Genomic DNA, 16,582 nt, shown 5'->3' on the forward strand with positions numbered 1-16,582 from the left:
GACGCTCCACATGGCCCCCCCAGGCCTCCCACCCAGAGAACACCCCAGGAAGGGCCAGCTGGGCCCAGAGCAGAGGAAGGAGTTGGCCCCAGAGACGGAGGTTGGCAAGGTCCAGGGTGAGGGAACACACCCCTGAGGGCAGGGCAGCATGGCGGGTGTGGGGAGGGGGACCCTGAGGAGCAGCTAACCGCCCAGCCCGGAGCCGAGGCCTTCGCGTGCGTGGACCTTCAGTCCAGAGCAAGGCCGGGGTCAGCCTCATTACCCCCGGGAGGACCGGAAAGACGGGAGTTCCTCCAGGTTAGCGGCTGGTCGGTGCACACACAGCCAAGAGGCGACAGAGCAGAAGGGACGTCAGTGGGGGGCGGTGAGCATGGTTGGGAGCACGCAGGGGCCATGGGGTGGCAGGGCCGGGCTGCTTTGGGGGACGGAAGGAGACACAGAAGGAGACGCCCTCCACACTCTGCTCCTGCCAGCCAGGGCCGGCGGGCTCCCGGAGGCCTGTCCGGACTACCAAGACAGCAGACTGGGGCACCGCCGGGCTCACCTGCGGACCTCGAGAGAGGGCGCCAGTGAGCAGGGAGACAGGAGATGCGGCCCCACAAGAGCTCCAGGCACCCTGACGGGGACACAACGCGAGATCAGGCCCAGCCCCGGTGCTGCAGGGCCCGGGACTCAGGCTGGAGGGGCAGAGCCCCCGCCTCTCACCCTAAAACTGGCCACAGTGAGCCTGGCTCGTGGGCCTCAGGGGCTCACAGAGAGCAGTGCAAGCACGGGCTCTGCCAGCAGCACATAGCAGGGGAGGCTCCTGCCCAAGTCAAAGGACAGCTGCCCGTGTCAGCACGGGTGGAGGGGCTGGGGCTTCCTGCAGACAGGCTGGTCGGCCTCTGCTGGCGGGGCTGAAATGGGAGGCTGCCCAGGGGCTTGGCTGCCTGGGATGAGGTGAGCAGGGTGGGTGGGCTCGGCCCAGAAGCCAGAAAGCCTTCTCACCCCAGGGTGAGGACCTGTGGATTTCACGTGATGAAATCCTGCCATTCCCAGAGCCTCTGCACTGCCCCCCTCCAGCTGCTGTCACCCCCTGCCTGCTGCCGGCCTCCAGCTCCCCATATGGCTGAGAGCCGTGTGGGCGAGGGCTTCTGCTGCCCTGTGCGCAGTGAGCCCAGATCAAAGCCTGGCACAGGGGAGGGGACTCAGGACACGTGTCCACAGAAGAAGGAAGAGGGGTACAAGGCAGAAGCCCAGCCCTGCCTGCAGCTCCCCCCCCTCCACACCAAGGCCCTGCCCTGGCAAAACTCTCCAGACTTCTCAGCAGACACTGTCTACCGGGAGGCTGTCTGGAAATGCTCGGGAAAGTGGGACACTCGCCTGGCAAGGGAACTGAGGGCAAGTTCCTTCCTTCCCCACCATGCCACGTGGATGGCCCCCGGCCTCACCCCTCTGCCAGCTCAGAGGTCAAGGTGGCACCAAACCGGCCAGGCCTCCTCCCTCCACCCCAGGGGGTGAAGCAGCCAGGGCCATCTCAGTGCGCAGGGCTCCCCTCCGTGCTTTGGGGCCTTGCTGAGGTGCGGCCCAGGGTCCCTTTCCCTCCTGCTAGACCAGCCCTGCAAGGCCACAGGTTTCCGCTTTCCTTGCAACCTTGGCCTCGGGCGAGATGGAAAGAAAGTCTGACTTGATCTTAAGAGGTGAACATTCCAGGCAATAATTCATATCAGGAAACTTGTGAAAACCAGACGTCAGCGAGAAATACTTTCTTTAAAAGTAGACTTGCAGAGCCAAATGTTTCATGAAATACTGCTGGGCTTTGCTTTAGTTTAGCAAACTACTCAGGAAATGGGAAGAAAATGTAGCTACATACAATTTCCCTAAAGGGGGCAGATTCTGATTGGTTCTGAGCAGAGCATCCCTGGGATTGTGCCAGCTCACTGCTGAGATGGCCTCCAGGCCTCAGGGACTGAGCCACGCCAAGCTGTCGTCAGCCTGGGCCACATGCACCTCTGCCACTTCTTCTGTCCCTCGGGGGCAGGGGTAGTCCCGTCAGCCGCTTTAGGGATGAGGACACCGAGGCCCAGGCCGACAGAACCCTGGCGGCAGAGCTACAGCGTGAGTCGGAAGCTTCCGGACGGCTGTCCCCTCAGCCCCCTCTCATCTGGGGGCGGGCCTCTGTATCTCTCCCGCAGCTCTTGTGTCTGCAGAGAAGGCAGCGTGGCCCTGTCTACACAAGGACGGGGGCTAATTAGTGCTCTGAAGAGCACAGGTCCGGACGGGGGGCCCCACTCCATCCCCGTGTCAGCAGTGTGACTGACAGCAGGGCCCCGGACTTCCCCAGATCTTCCGCAGACAAGGAAGTGGGCTGGGCTCTGAGCCTTGGCAGCCCTCAGGCAATGATCTCCTCCTGTCCTGCTTTTCGATAAGTGGCCAAATGTTGACTGACCATCTAGTGAGCACCAGGCCCTGGGGGACAGCAGAGAACAGACACACACAAAACCCACCCTCCCAAAGGCAGTACCCTTAGGGTCCTGTGGGGGCCCAGGAGGGAGGGGGGCCTAGGGGAGAAAGGACCCCAGAAGCAGGGGCTGGGGATATGGGATGGAGAAGGGGAGAAATCATTCCCACTGGGGGCTGGCTGTCCCACCTTTTCCCAGGAGCCATGGCCAGCCTCACATTAGTGTTATTTCTATACACTGAATCTCTGCCTGCTGCTATAGCCTGATGACACAGTACCAAAGAAATTTGTTTTAATATTTTGATAACTCTATTGCCATAAAATAGGTTTCCTTTTAATCCTATATATTTTATTCTATGCTTATTATATAAACTACATTCTGACAAAGTTCCACGGGCTTCTCTGGACTAGGGGTGGGGAAGTCTATGGCACAGAGGGCTAAGCACCCCTTTGCCTAGCCGGGGGAGCCCTCCGTGTGCAGCCGGGGCAGCCCGCAGTGCCTGCCGCTAAGCAAGGCATACAGCACCGCCTCAAATCGCAGACCAAGAACTTCTGCAGGAATCAAACTAACACCCAGAAGCCCCACTCAACAGTCACAAGATAAATCAGAAAATAAGCATGGATGAGCTTAAGCGGTATTGATTGGAATAAATTGGGAAAAACATAGGCTTTTTCATTGAGTGCTTTATTTTTACAGAGTGAAAACTGAATTACTTAAACAGCCAGTGAGGAAGACAGTAGGGAAAAACGCCTAAAAGCAGGGAGGAAGTGAAGTGTGCTTGCTGAAGACACAAACCTCGAACCTCAGGAGAGGCGGCAACTCAGGACTGCACCTGCCAGGCCCACTGGCTCCTCCCACCCTTGGTCAGGCAGCGGACCAGCCAGCTGACCACCCCCCTTCCACCCCCGACAGATCTGGATGCCCTGGGCTCCAGACAACAGCCCCCTCCCTTGGGGCACCTCGGGCAGAATCCAGGGTTGTCAGAAGACAACAGAACAAAAGCGATTCCCACTACAGCTCTCGCCACAGCGTCCTTATCTCTAATGCTGAGAGAGTTTCTCCTCCGACATCCCAGGGCGGCAGACGTTTCTGGGGATCACAACTGCGCAATGAGCTGGCAAGCAGCCCAAACTCAAGGCTGGCACAAGAGTAATGTCTGCTGTAGCTAAGACCACAGGCTCTATCAAAACATAAGAATCGAGTTACCGTATGATCCAGCAATCCCACATCTGGGTACACACCCAGAAGAACTGGAAACAGGAGCTTGAACAGATACTTGCACACCCTGTTCACAGCTGCAGTGTTCACAACAGCCAAGAGGGGGAAGTGGCCCATGTGTCCATGGACGGAAGAATGGATAAAAAAATGTGGTCTCTCCATGCCATGGAATATTTTTCAATCTTAAAAAGAAAGGAAATTCTGGCACAGGCCACAAGGATGAAACTTGAGGACATTATGCTAAATTAAAGAAGCCGGTCACAAAAAGACAAACACTGTACAATTATATGAGGTCCCTAGAATAGTCAAATCTACAGAGACACAAAGTAGAGGGCGGTTTCTAGAGTCTGGGTTTCCATTTGAAAACATGACCAAGTTCTGGAGATGGATGGTGGTGATGGCTGTATGACATGAATGCACGTAATACCATGAGCTGGACACTTAACGACGGTCAAGATGATAAACTGTATGCTATTTGTACTTACCACAATTAAAAAATAATAATAAAGAAAAAGAATAGAAGTACTTCTTGCACTAAATAAGAAAGTGCTTGGGCTCAAGAGTGAAGGAATGCAGCTCACGCCTAGAACCCTGACGAGCTGTGTGATGTTGTGAGAGTTCCCCCACTGCTCTGAGCCTCACTTGTCTCGTCTGGAAAGTGAATATAATAACCGTGGGGGCTCCAGGCAAGAGAGAAGCCCGCAGCAACGGGCACACAAAGGGGGCCGAGATGCCTGACTTTACTATTACCGATCAGGAGCTCTGGGTGAGGGATGACAAACTGCACAGGATGCGGAGTGACATCAGCAGCAGAGGCGTGGAGGTGACCCTAACTGCTGAATGCCGTCTCCCCAGCTGAGGTCTGGGAGATGCTAGCTCTACTTCTGACACTTCAGAAACATGCACGGAACAGAAACCTCACAAAGAACCCTTTCTGAATCAAAGCTGATCTGAATAGAAGCAGCCACACTCAGCCTGGCTCTTTCCTCACTTTAATTTGAACTTAATTTATCTCTGAGCATCAGGAAATGGCGCCTGTGCAAAGGATGAGCCCTGCTGGAGTCGAGGCAAGCTCCACATTGCAGGAAATTATCTGCTTTTGCAAGAAAATTACTAAGGAAGGACAGCGCTGTTATTTTAAGATCTTTGAGCTGGTGTGAGGAGAAACTAATTAAATGATTGTAATTTTCTATGCAAATACAGTAACCGATTTCTGGAGAAATGCAAAAGAAGGAACTTTTCTACCTCAAAAGAACATTGGAGTTTTAAGTTTTCTTCTTCAATTCTCCTATGAGCTCACATTCAAGTATCCTTATTAAATTTTTTGAACGACAAATGGAACCTAATCGAGATGAAGATGACGAGCAGGACGCGTGCCCTGTGGAGTGTCCCCAAACCACAGGACTCATGCAGCAACGATTCTGCTGCTGCCCTCGGTGGGCTGTGTGTCCCTCACTGGTCCTGAGGAGGCTGCCAAGTCGCCGCGATCAGTGCCCGCCTTACCAGCGCTTGCGGGTGCCTGCTACGGGGAGGCGGGCAGGGGAGCCAGTCCCCAGCGCCCTCACCCCCAGAGCCGTGGGATTCACAGGTCTCGGAGAACACAGCTGCCGGCCAGCATTCACGCCTGGGGGACACCTGAGCAGCCCCCTGCTCGTGGCGTTTATTCTATGCACAGAATCCAAGCTCATACCCAGGATGACGCTTTCAAAGGCCTCCCACAGCAAAGCAGGCCGTGAGCAGACCCACACGCATGCCTTCCCCGACTCTGAGGAAGGGGGGCCTTGCCGTGCCCACCCCGAGAGCCCAGGTTCCCCTGCTCCCTGGGCTTCCCAACCTGGGAGAAGGCGGCCAAGAGCAGAACTGCCACCCAGTTCATCACCCCACACTCCCTAGAGCCGCCTGGCCAGCTGGGCAGGCAGAGGGGCGCGGTGAGGGGCCGTCAGTAAGCATGGAGAACAACTCGCTCTCCCGAGGGTGAGAAAAGAAATGAAGGGGGCCCCAGACAGAAGGCAAGTCACAAGCCCCATCAGAGCCACCCTACACTGGAGACGGCGTCGGGATACTCGGCGTTCTCCCAGCTTCTTTGCCAGTCATGCCAAGTCCATACTCGCCTGTGTCATGCTCTAAAGTCTTAGCCTGCCTGCCTCTGACAAATAACAATCAAAAATGTAAAATAACGGCAGCTCTTTTAGAAGGGCTCTGCGAGCACTGGGCCACATTCTCATCTGCAGGGTGTGCACACGATGAAGTTAATTTATGACCTCTTTAAAATGCTCCCAGGGTGCCTCCTGCAACTACAAATTAAATTACTTTTACTTTAATAAAGTGGCTGATTTGTGCCCCGTGTTCGGGTATGTTCTGGACGGGGCTGTTGCACACCCCCGAGTCAGGCTTCTGACCGACAGACATGCCCTTGCTGCTCACTAGTGCCCCCTCCCTGGGCCTTAATACCCTCACATCCCAACCTCTTCAGCCCAGGTGAGGCTGAGTCTCTTCATGGCCACCTCCTCCAGAAAGTCCTCCTGACCTCCCCAGCGCAGGTTCTCACCACACCAGGGCTCCCTGTGATGAACCCCTGTCCAGACCAAACATCTCACCAGGACAGGGGCCATGTCCGATTTTGCTTATCACTGTTTCCAAGCCCCCAACAGATCCTCTAGAAAGTAGAAAGCAGCTAATCTGAGTGCTAATAGGAAGCCTTGTCTCCCCTGGGGCTCTCCCAGCACAGGGAGGATGCAGAAGACCCCGGGTCACCCTGGGCACAGGGCAGGTGCTCCCTAAGTATGACACTGCTGACTTGTATGCCCAAATCCTGCCCAGCCACTCATGTCGTGTTTACCACCACCTGTCCCACAACAGAGGCCTCCTCACCTTCTCATCGTTCCTGGCCCAGCCACCAGGCTCAGGGTCCCTAGTGGGCTTGCACAGCCAGCTTCCCGACAGCAGATATGACAGGTACTCAGCACTGGTCTCCATGTCCGTGACCTTGGTCTGCTGCGTGCCCTTGGTGAAGGCTGCCAAGACCGAGAAGCACTTTGACTGGGCAGGTGCCCACCACGTAGGTCCCAAGCAGCCACAGCTCTGCTGCCCATGCGTCAGACCTCTCTCTCCAGTCTAGTCCTTACCCCAGAATGCTGGGATTCCAAAATATCGCACGGAAGGTTCAGCAGATTTAAACCTACAACCCTGTACCCTGGAGACACCAAGCTCCTAAGAGTAGAACGGTACTGGTATCATGACATCGCAGCCATCGGGTGCAAGGCTATGCGTCAGCTTTGGCGCTGGACTTCAACCTGTTCACTCAAGAACCTTTATGAAAAGGCCTTGCTGGTGCCTGAATGCTGGAGGCTGGCCGTGGGCTGTGAGGCTGGAGTGGCTCCAGGCAAGAGAGAAGCCCGCAGGGCGGGGGGGCCACATGCACATACCCCCCCCCAGGAGACCTCTCAGACCCACTCACTGTACCCGCCCCCACCCCCCAGGGCCGGGCCTCCCCGTCCCAGCAGCCTCCTCTCTGAGCCCCTGTCCAGTGGCCCCTCTGCGGCCCCACTGCACACCGCCTCCCGCATGCCTTCGGAAACTCAGACCGCACCCTGACATCATTTAGCAGCTCTCGCTGTGGGCCAGGGCTTCTCTAAGCACTATGTGGGTTATCTGTGACACCTACACAGCTAACCTATGACCTTCACGTCCCCAGCTCTAAGACACTGAGGCCCATAATGTTCATTTCTTCCACCCAGGATCTTGGAACCAGAAAGGAGCAGGACCCAGACACAAACCCTGGCAGGCAGGCTCTGAAGCTGATGTGCCGGTAACCACCACCACACTGCAGGCAGGCTCCCAGCCTCGTGCTGGGCATCCATTAGGAGCTGCCTTTGACCTGTTTTTTCCAAACCCTTCCTCTGATGTCTCTCTATAGACAGTGCATTTGCTGTCCCTTCATACCAGCACACAGGCACCTTTGAATTCCTGCCTCACAGACCGTGCCCAGGCCCTTCCTGCCCTCTGGGACGTTCTTTCCATCTCACACAGGCTCTCCCTATTCTTTCCTTAGGCCCACCCTGATACCACTTCTCCTGCACAGTCATCCCTGATTTCCCCACAGGAAAAGACGGCGTGCACCCCTTGTATCCTAACGCTCTCCCCGCTGGACTACTCTGAGCTCTGCTGTGTGAAACCCAGAGAACACACAGGTAGCTGGGACCCACTCCCAGCCATGATCAGCTTCTGTCCCCCCAAAACCTCCTTTGCTGCAGTACTCACCCCAGTCACTGGGAATATGACTGTCTTGGAAATGGGGCCTTAAAAGAGATGATAAAGGTAAAAAGAGACCACGCGGGTGGGCCCTGATCCGGTAAGACCAGTGTCCTTTTAAGAAGAGAAGGTTGGGACAGACACACAGAGGGATAACCACATGAGGACACGGGGGGGGACGGCCCGTCTGCAAGCCAAGGAGAGGCTCAGAGGACCAGCCTTCCAGCCTCCAGACTGGGAGGAATACAATTCTGTCCCCTGGCCAACTAGTACACCTGCCCTCAAGAAATGTGACATCTGGCAGGTGCCATGACCCAATTCACACCTTACTACTTCTGGTTTGGAGCTCCGGCTCTCTGGACATAAAATACACGCAAATATCAGGTTCCTCAAGATCACGGAGCAGAGAAAGTAGATAATGGGCTCAGAATTCTCTCTGCATACAACTCCCCTGACACCCCTGTAGACACAGGTGTGGAAAATGGGGGGAGGGGGGAAGGGAGAGAGGAGCTGATCTACTGATGAACAGGGACCAAACTGGGCCTGGTTGCAGGCTCGCATTCAAGTCAACTGAGGCATCAAAGCCGAAGTTCAGGCACCAGGAGGGAAGGCGTGCAGGTGAGTCGCACTTAACTGTACCAGGAGCCTGGTTTCCCAGAGAAGGAAAAATCGGGATGGGGCTACCACGTGGGGAAACACGAAACCGTGAGCCTGGACACAGAGACCAACGCTCTGGAAGGTCCGTGAAGTCATCCCCGCCCAATCACACCTCTGCCTCTGAGGGCCACTCAGGGGACACAAACTGCTGCCTCTGTCACAACTCGCTCTGCACCCAGCAACGCTAATGCCAGTTGGTTGCAATGAGACATTAATTTCACACATAACGATGTGTTCCTGTAGCTAAACGTCAGACTCAGAGGCAGTGTTTGAACTTCCAAGCAAGTCCCCTTCCATGTCTCCATGGGAGCAGGAAGACATCAAGCCGTTGGAAGGAAAACGCACATATGTTCCCCACGCTGCAGCAACAGGGGCTTGTCGCTTGCACTCTGCAACTCCTTTTCACGGAGGCTCTAAAATACCATCCTAAAAAGTCTATTCCTCTCATCAAACGGTTTTCTTATTTTGAAAAACACCTGACACAGTAAAGCACACACCTCCGTACATGCTGACTACATCTGCAGCCCAAAGGTGCTCAGGTCTCCTCACCTGGGCAAATTGAGTGAAATAAAAATTTTAAAAGACTTTAAGCAGCAATTTTGCCTCAAGTTAATTTCTTTCTGGATGCAGCTTTCAAAGATGGAGCTTTCAAGGGGAGATGAAACCACGCACAGAATCCCAGCTAAAATCTTTGGCCCTGTGGCTGCCAGCAGAGAACAGAGGGAGCAAAGCCCATTTCTAAGACACTCCGTGTGCCTATTAATGGCATGTGTGCACTGCACACTGAAAACGTAACAATTCAGAAAATGTTTTTACTTTGCACTTGGCTACAGCTTTTACTCCTCTTCTTTCTCCCCAGGCAAGGTGAAGTGCCAGGCATCCCCCACTCCCCAAGCCAAAGGCCCATCTGCTTTTCTGGATAGAACTTCAGCCCCCTCAGCTCGCCATTCCCAAGGACAGGAGGGTGGGGGAAGGAAGGCAGGATTGGCAAACATTCAGGCCGGGTGCCTGGGTCGGCATGTCCACACTGCCTGCCTTCTCTTCACCCCACGGATAAGGACACTCAGGGGACAGTAATGACGTCTGCTGGCCTCCACCCCTGAGTGTCTGCTAAGTGCCAGGCTGTGCCCCACCTTCCCTGCGTGATCCAGTCCCCGCACTTCCCGGTGTCCAGAGGAGAGACGCTCCCTCACAGCTCCTCTCAGGTCTGGACTCCCTTCCCTACTAAAGAGAAGCCAGCACCCTCCCACTCCCTCCCACTCCCGGCATCACCTGCCAGTAGCCAGGATACGAGTCCGCCAGGCACAAAGACTCACTGGACCCAGCCACTGACCCAGGGAGCACGGGCAGATGGGCTCCTCCGAAGCTCCCCCACCCCCGTTCCCCAGCCCCCCTGGCCCGAGCCCCTTCCGGCAGGGAACGCAGGGCCCTAAGCCTCTGTGCCCAGAATGGGGTGGATGGCCTGGGTGTCAGCGGGTCCTGAAGGAGCTGGCCTCCACCCGCCGGCTCCCCCTTCCCCTCTTTCAGACCCACCATGAAGCTGACATGACAAAGGCGCTGGGGTAAGCTGCAGGGCCTACAGCCTGAGAGGCAGGGTGCGGCTCGGTTTGGGCCATCTGGCTGCACAGAACTGACTTCAGTGCATACCTGTCCCTTTTCGTCACTGGTTCACCTTTCAGCCCCTGAGTTACAACTGAGGGCACAGGAGACACAGACGGTTCACCAGTACCGGGGAGTGGTGAGGGCTGGGCCTGGCTGCACATCTGGGGTTAGACCCCTCTCTCAAGATGCAGATGGGGTGCTCCCCAGGGCTCTTCCAGGGAGGGGAGCCTGCCACCCTCCCTAAGGTGCCCACAGGCAGCACCCTGACTGCCCCCCGCTAGTCCACATGTTCAGGAAGCCAACTCCATCCCCACCCCAGCCCCCTCACCCTGAGCTCCTAGTCTGACTGGAGATGGCAGAACTGACAGTAGACCAGAGACTGGGCTGGGCGTCTGCACCCACACAGCCCACAGCTGGTTGGGGAGGGAGCGCTGGGCTCTGGGCCAATCAAGTCCATCCAGCGCTGCCCCTGCAGTCTGCTGGAGAAGGGACATACTCACCTGCCCACCCTTTCCCTTTTCCAGCAGAAGCCCCCACCCCTGCACTAGCCCAGCAGGGCCAGACAGACAAGCTGAGCAGAAGTGCTGCCCAGCCATGGTCACACCCCTTCCCTCCCTGGCAAGGACGTCTGGATCCCTACTCCTCCTCTCCCAAAGCTTGCAGGGGCCCTGGCCCTATGCCGCTTCCTAAGAACTTTGGGGAGCAGTGGTCAGGGAGAAGAGTTGGGGGTATCAGCCGTGGGAGGAGACCCGAGTGAACAGTGATGGATGAAAGGGGGTTGAGGTTTCCTTCTCTCCACTCCACACAATCAGATCCCCCCAACACACGTGCACACAGCTGCCACCTCCCTGCACCACCCCTTCCACAAACCGGAGATGGCCATTAGGGTGCCAGAAGGTGACCCCAGTGTGACCATCGGCCATCTGCCCTAGGGCGAGCGAGGGGGAGGCAACCTCCAGGGGAAGAATATGAGAATATCCCCATGCCCCGGGAAAAACCACAAGGACGGGGCAGGACCCCCAACGCTGGCGGAAGGAGGAGCCGAGGACCCTAAAAGAAGCGGCTGGAGTGGGGCAGGCACCGAACTTCCAGGCAGAGTAAGGCCAAAGCGGTGTGGAAGGCGGAGGGGGCCGGGGGTTTGCGCGCGGGTCCGGGTCCGGAGCGGCCTGGCTCAGGACTCCAGGGGAAGGCAGATCCGGGAGAGCGGGGGGAGAGGAATGGCCCAGAACCCAGGGTCCCAGGGCTGGATGCAGAGCCGACGGGCAGGTCCTGGAGCCCGTGGAGGCGCCACCAACAGGTCCAGGGTAGCCCAGGCTGGAGAGGGTCCCAGAGACAAAATTCCCAGCACGCAGCGCTGAGCAGACCAAGGGGAGTCTGAACACTATGGAGGTGCAACACCGAGTTGGGGGCGACCCTGAAGGCTCTGGAGGTACGCCAAGGTGACAAGGGCCCCGAAGCCTCCGAAAGACACCCTCCCGCACAAGCACAGCTCTGGGGGCCAGTGGGGCGCCCCCGAGGGGGCTCCGGGACCCGGAAATCTGTGGGACTGTCCCCCGAGGTGAGGCACGGTGCTCACATGTCTGGGGACTTCTCCGCGAGTAACCGGTGGCCAGAGGCCAGTAGGGGCGCCGCCGAGGTGACTCGCGTCCCCAAGTCGCCAAGAACGCCCGGGGTGACCGCAGGGCGGCCCGGAAGTGGGGGGCTCCGAGGAGTCCCGGGCAGCGGCCGCGAGAGCGCGGGGGTACTTACGCTGCTGTTCTCGCCCGTCCAGTGCACCATCGCCTGGTTGTGCGTCGCGTCCCCCTTGAGCACGAACGACGTGCTGATGAGCGAGACCTGCGCTCGCGAAGCCGCTCCGGGGACCGGCGCCGCCCGCGCCCAGCGCCCCTGGCCCGCGGCGGGGAAGCCGGCCCCGCGGGGACCCGGGGCGGGAGCGGGACCCTGGGCGCCGTCCCCCGCGCCGCGCGCCCGCCGGTCCCCGCCGCCTCCGAGCAGCGCGCGCGCCGTGAGCGGGCTCGGCGGCGCCCGGACCAGCTGCGCGCGGGGCCCCGGGCGCCCGGGCTCGGGGGAGCGCCCCGCCGCCCCGCAGGCGGCCAGCGGCAGGAGCAGCAGGAGCGGCAGGAGCGGCAGGAGCGGCCGCGAGAGCGGCGGCGGCGGCGGGGCCCCGGGGCGCGGGGCGCGGGCGGCGGGGCCGGGGCCCTTCGGGGCGCGCGGGGGCCCCCGGGGCGCCATGGTCGCCGAGGGGCGGCGGCGGGCGAGGGAGAGACCGCGGCCGGGAGAGCGTAGGGCGCCGAGCAGCGCGGGCGGGAGCGCGGAGAAAGGGGCCGGGCGGGGAGGGAGCCGCCGGGGGAGGGACTCGCGCTCCGCCGCCGCCGCCGCCGCTGCCGCCCCGCAGCCGGGGAAGCACCGCCACCTGCCGGCCAGGCCTGCGCCGCCGAGCGAGCGCCACGCGCGCGGAGCAGGCCCAGGCCGGGTCCCAGCGCGGGCCCCCCACGCCCCTGGCCGGGGCCCTGCCCTCCCTCCAGGCTCCCTCCCCGCCGCCTCCCTCCCCTCCCGCCCCTTGTCCCGCCTTCCCTCCCGTTCTTCCCCGTATTTACTGAGCACCTACTCTGTGCCAGCTGCTGGGGTGCGGGCACTGGGGGTGAACAGCCAGGTGCCAGTCCCTGGAGCTGACACTCTGGTGAGGGAGACAGACGGCACCCATGGGGACGTCTCTGTACACAAAATGACTCCAGAGACCAGAACCAGGACACAGTGTGAGTGGGGAGGTGTTCTCCTGTGGCAGCCTCTTGGGAGGGGACAGAACCTGGCACCATGAAGGTCTAGGAGGGGCTCAGGGACGGTGGAGGGCCCTGCAGAGACCCTGAAGCTGCCCCCAGCTCCCCTCAGCAGCTTCCTCTGCCTCAGGCACCAGGATGTGCCAACAGAGGCTTTCTGTCCCAACCCCAGCTGCCACCAAGCTGGGACAGCATGTATCAGACCTGATAGGAGGACAGGCGCCTGGTGGGAGGGGTGTCCAGAGCGAGAGGGGTGGGGGTCGATGTCCCACGCAGGGCAGAGCCTGACAGGCCACAGTGAGAAGTGCGGAAACTGAGCTCAGGACACAGAAAGTCCCATGCAAGGTCACAGGCTACCTGAGAAAGATTTTGATGTGACTTCATTGAGCACCCACTGTGTGCTCCACCCTGGCCTCAGGGAACACAGTCAGGAGCCAGAGCTTCTCCCAGGAAAGACCAGGCTTAGTGTCAGCTTTGTGTCCTCTGCCAGGCCAAGAGCCACCTGCCTCCACCTTCCCCCAGACACCCTGCGTTAATCAGTATCCACAGGCTCGGGGTCCCGGGCACACCTGCCCCCCAGCTGGGTCTCTGCTCCAGAGAGAAAGGCTGACAGGCAGCAGGCAAAGCCTCCAACATTTGGGGGAGAGAGGAAACGGGCCCGTGCCGTGTCTTCTGCCTGCTCCCCCACCCACCAGGGCTTCACTGGGAGTCATATCCAGTGACAGGGTCTCCGGGGCTTGCCCTGTCCCCAGCACGAGGGGATGGGCTGGGGGGCTGGCGAGATGCCTAAGAGGTCCCCTCCGTGGAATGGACCCTCACCCACTGCTCAGCGCTGTGAATTCCCAACCTGTCAGATTCTGATCTCCAGCCCAGGCCCAGGGTCAGGAGGAGAGGGCAGCCAGCAGCTGTGGGGACACCTGGTCTACCACAAAGAACAGAACGGGGTAGGGGCAGAGCTGAAGGCCGGAGAGACATGCAAAGTGGGGGCCTAGAAAGAGGCTCAGAAACGCACCTCCGCAGACCCAGCCGGCGGGAGCATGTGGCATGGCAGTCAGAAGAGAGATGGCCCGCCCCGGCTGAAGCCCAGATTCACCACGAGGCCTTTCTAACAACCCCCTGGTCTCCAGCTCCCCAGCTGTGACAGGAAGGGGGCGCAGCCTCTACACCCCCCATGTCTGTTCCTTTGTTTTAGAAGAGATGGTCTCTGAGTACCGCCTTCAAGCAGACCTGACTGAGGCTGGGGGAGTCCAGGAAGAGGGGCCCCTGCTCTCGGGGGTGACTTGGGCTCTCGTTATCACGACCAAGCTGGGGGCAGGCAGGATCGTCCCCACTTACAGTTGACGACACAGAGCAGTGACTGCCCTGTTTACCTGGCCAGAACGTGTCAGAGGCCAGGTTTTCTGGCCCAAAGGTGGCACTCTTCCCACCACCCCACATCACTTGTCACCTGTGTGAGGGTCCAGCACGTCACCCCTCTGTGGCTGGCACAGAGCTGCTCAGCCAAGCAGCGGGGAAATGAGCACATCACCACCAGCAGGACAGGCTCAACTGAGGCCCACGGCCTTGGTGACTTGGTTAAAGTCTGTGACAAGCTGGGGGAGGGACCAGACATGGAATTCAGATGTCCTACCACCTGCGTTCTAGGATGTCTTGCTAGTGCTTTTTCCAGAACAAAGCCTCTGCTTTCCGAAAAGCAGGACTGACTCATCCCTTCTCTGAATCCAAAGCTCATGTGGTGACTTCCCAGATCACCCAGCTCACAGATGTTGCTGAACCCGGGGATGTGGTGACGAAAGGGACCGACAAGGCCCGTCGGTGTGGGGCTTCTGTCCTAGTGCAGATGGACAGGTGCTAGGGAGGGCCACTGCAGACAGCAGTACATTCGCAGGATGGATGGACTTGACAGAGAGGAAGAGGGTACCGAGGGGAGGGACCCCTGAGCAGAGGATGAGGCCCGCCAGCAGCGGGAGGAGGAGGCAGCTGCCAGCCCAGCCCAGAGCTGCAGGGTTCAGGGAAGGGAAGTGCGGCCTGATTTGTATTCACAGGCTGACGCAGAGGCACCGGAGGGCTTTAAGCAAGGGGGTGAGACTAGCAGCATTTTTACAGCCATTCCTCTGGCCTCTAGAGGACACAGGCACAGGAAGCCACGTAGGCAGCTCCTGTCCAGGTCCAGAGAAAGGCCATGGTGGCCAGGGGCAGGCAGGCAGGGCAGAGCTGGGAGAACAGAGGGAGCCCATGCTCACCTTCCTTAGTGGCCACTTCAGGGACTCAGGGACCCTAGGGCAGGGGAAAGGTGCGGAGAGGTACAGAAAGCAAAGCAGAGGTAGCTGGTGGCCTGTTTGACATCCCCTGCGGAGAGAAGTCTCCGGAGAGCCCAGAGGCAGCTCTGTAAAGGATGCAGATGGAGGCCCTGGGGGGCTGCAACAGCAGGCAGGCCCGGCAGCACTGGGGCTCAGCCTCCGGTGCTCGGGCGCACCAGGTGATGTTAGGCACTCCCAAGGTGCGCAACACTTGGGTATTCACAGCACTGAGGCCCTAACCCAGGAAGAACAGCCCCAGCCAGCCTCCCTCATCGCCTCCTCCTCCTGGCTCCTGGGAGCTCACAGTGAACTGTGGGTGGGGGAGGCACACAGGCGAACAGCACCTTCAGGGAAGCAGGTGCTCCGAGACTAGCTGCCTGAGGCCTAAGGAAGGGGAGCCAGCATCTGGGGCTGAGGGCAGAAGGCTGCTCAGAGGAACTGACCCTTCCTAAGAGTGACACATAATGCAGACGACAACTTGCTGAGCACGTCCTCTGGGCACACACTGTCCTGGTAGAAGAACTTGCCAAACCTCACAACATCTAACTAGTACCTGCCCAAGACCTACAGGGTAGGGGCCCTTTCCCCAATTTAAAGATGAAGAATGTGAAGACACAAGGGTTCAGTAACTTACACAAAGGATCCAAAGCCCACATCCCCAGGTACCAGCTGCGGGTCCTAAGTAAGACATATCACCTCTCCGTCTTTTAACCTGCCTCACCTGTAAAATGGGACCAGCACTGCCCTGACTCGTGGTTCCAGACCAGCAGCACCAGCATGAGTGGGGACTGGTGAGAACTGCCGATTCCTGCCCCACCCAGACCTACAGTCAGAAGCTCTGGGCTGGGGCCCCGGGACGGAGCCCTGGGTGTGTGTTTCAGTACCCGCTCTGCGTGGATCTGACACACCAAGTCTGAAAGCCGCTGTGCTAACTGACCTGGCAGTTTGAGGGCCGGCTGCACATCAGAATCACGTGGGAATTTAAGAAAACTGCCAGTGCCCTTGGTCTCTGCAGATGGAGCCCCACTGTTCATGGTCTCCAGGCCCCAGGTCACCTGACCGTGTGGCCAGCCGTGAGCCCCAGAGCAGGCACGGCTTTTCATGAGGTCTGTGAGAGGACATATGCCGAGCACGTGGCACGTGGCTGGAGCCCAGCGAGCAGTGCCCTCCCAAGCAGGGGGGGCCCATGGGACCATCAGCTCCCAGTCCACGTGGTGCCCCATCACCAGCTCTGAATCAGAAGATGTGCTCATTACCAGCCTTAGGCTTTTCTAAATTATTTTAGGTCTCTTGGAATAATATTTTAATTTATCTTTGTAAATGTGACAAAGCTCAA

General features: G+C 58.8%; 1 protein-coding gene across 2 annotated transcripts in view; it reads right to left on the reverse strand.

The window, feature by feature from the left end:
* Positions 1-12,454, reverse strand: part of SORCS2 (sortilin related VPS10 domain containing receptor 2) — a 438,806-nt gene extending 426,352 nt beyond the window's left edge. Inside the window, exon 1 of one of the 2 annotated variants that reach the window (XM_036992835.2) lies at positions 11,919-12,454. In XM_036992835.2, coding sequence (XP_036848730.2) covers positions 11,919-12,401 — 483 coding nt within the window. In that variant the 5' untranslated portion in view covers positions 12,402-12,454. The remainder of the gene's footprint in view (positions 1-11,918) is intronic. The other variant, XM_036992840.2, reaches the window with a different exon arrangement.
* Between the last annotated feature and the right edge of the window lie 4,128 nt (positions 12,455-16,582).

The sequence above is a fragment of the Manis javanica genome, chromosome 5, assembly GCF_040802235.1.
Source record: "Manis javanica isolate MJ-LG chromosome 5, MJ_LKY, whole genome shotgun sequence".
NCBI classification, from domain to species: domain Eukaryota; kingdom Metazoa; phylum Chordata; class Mammalia; order Pholidota; family Manidae; genus Manis; species Manis javanica.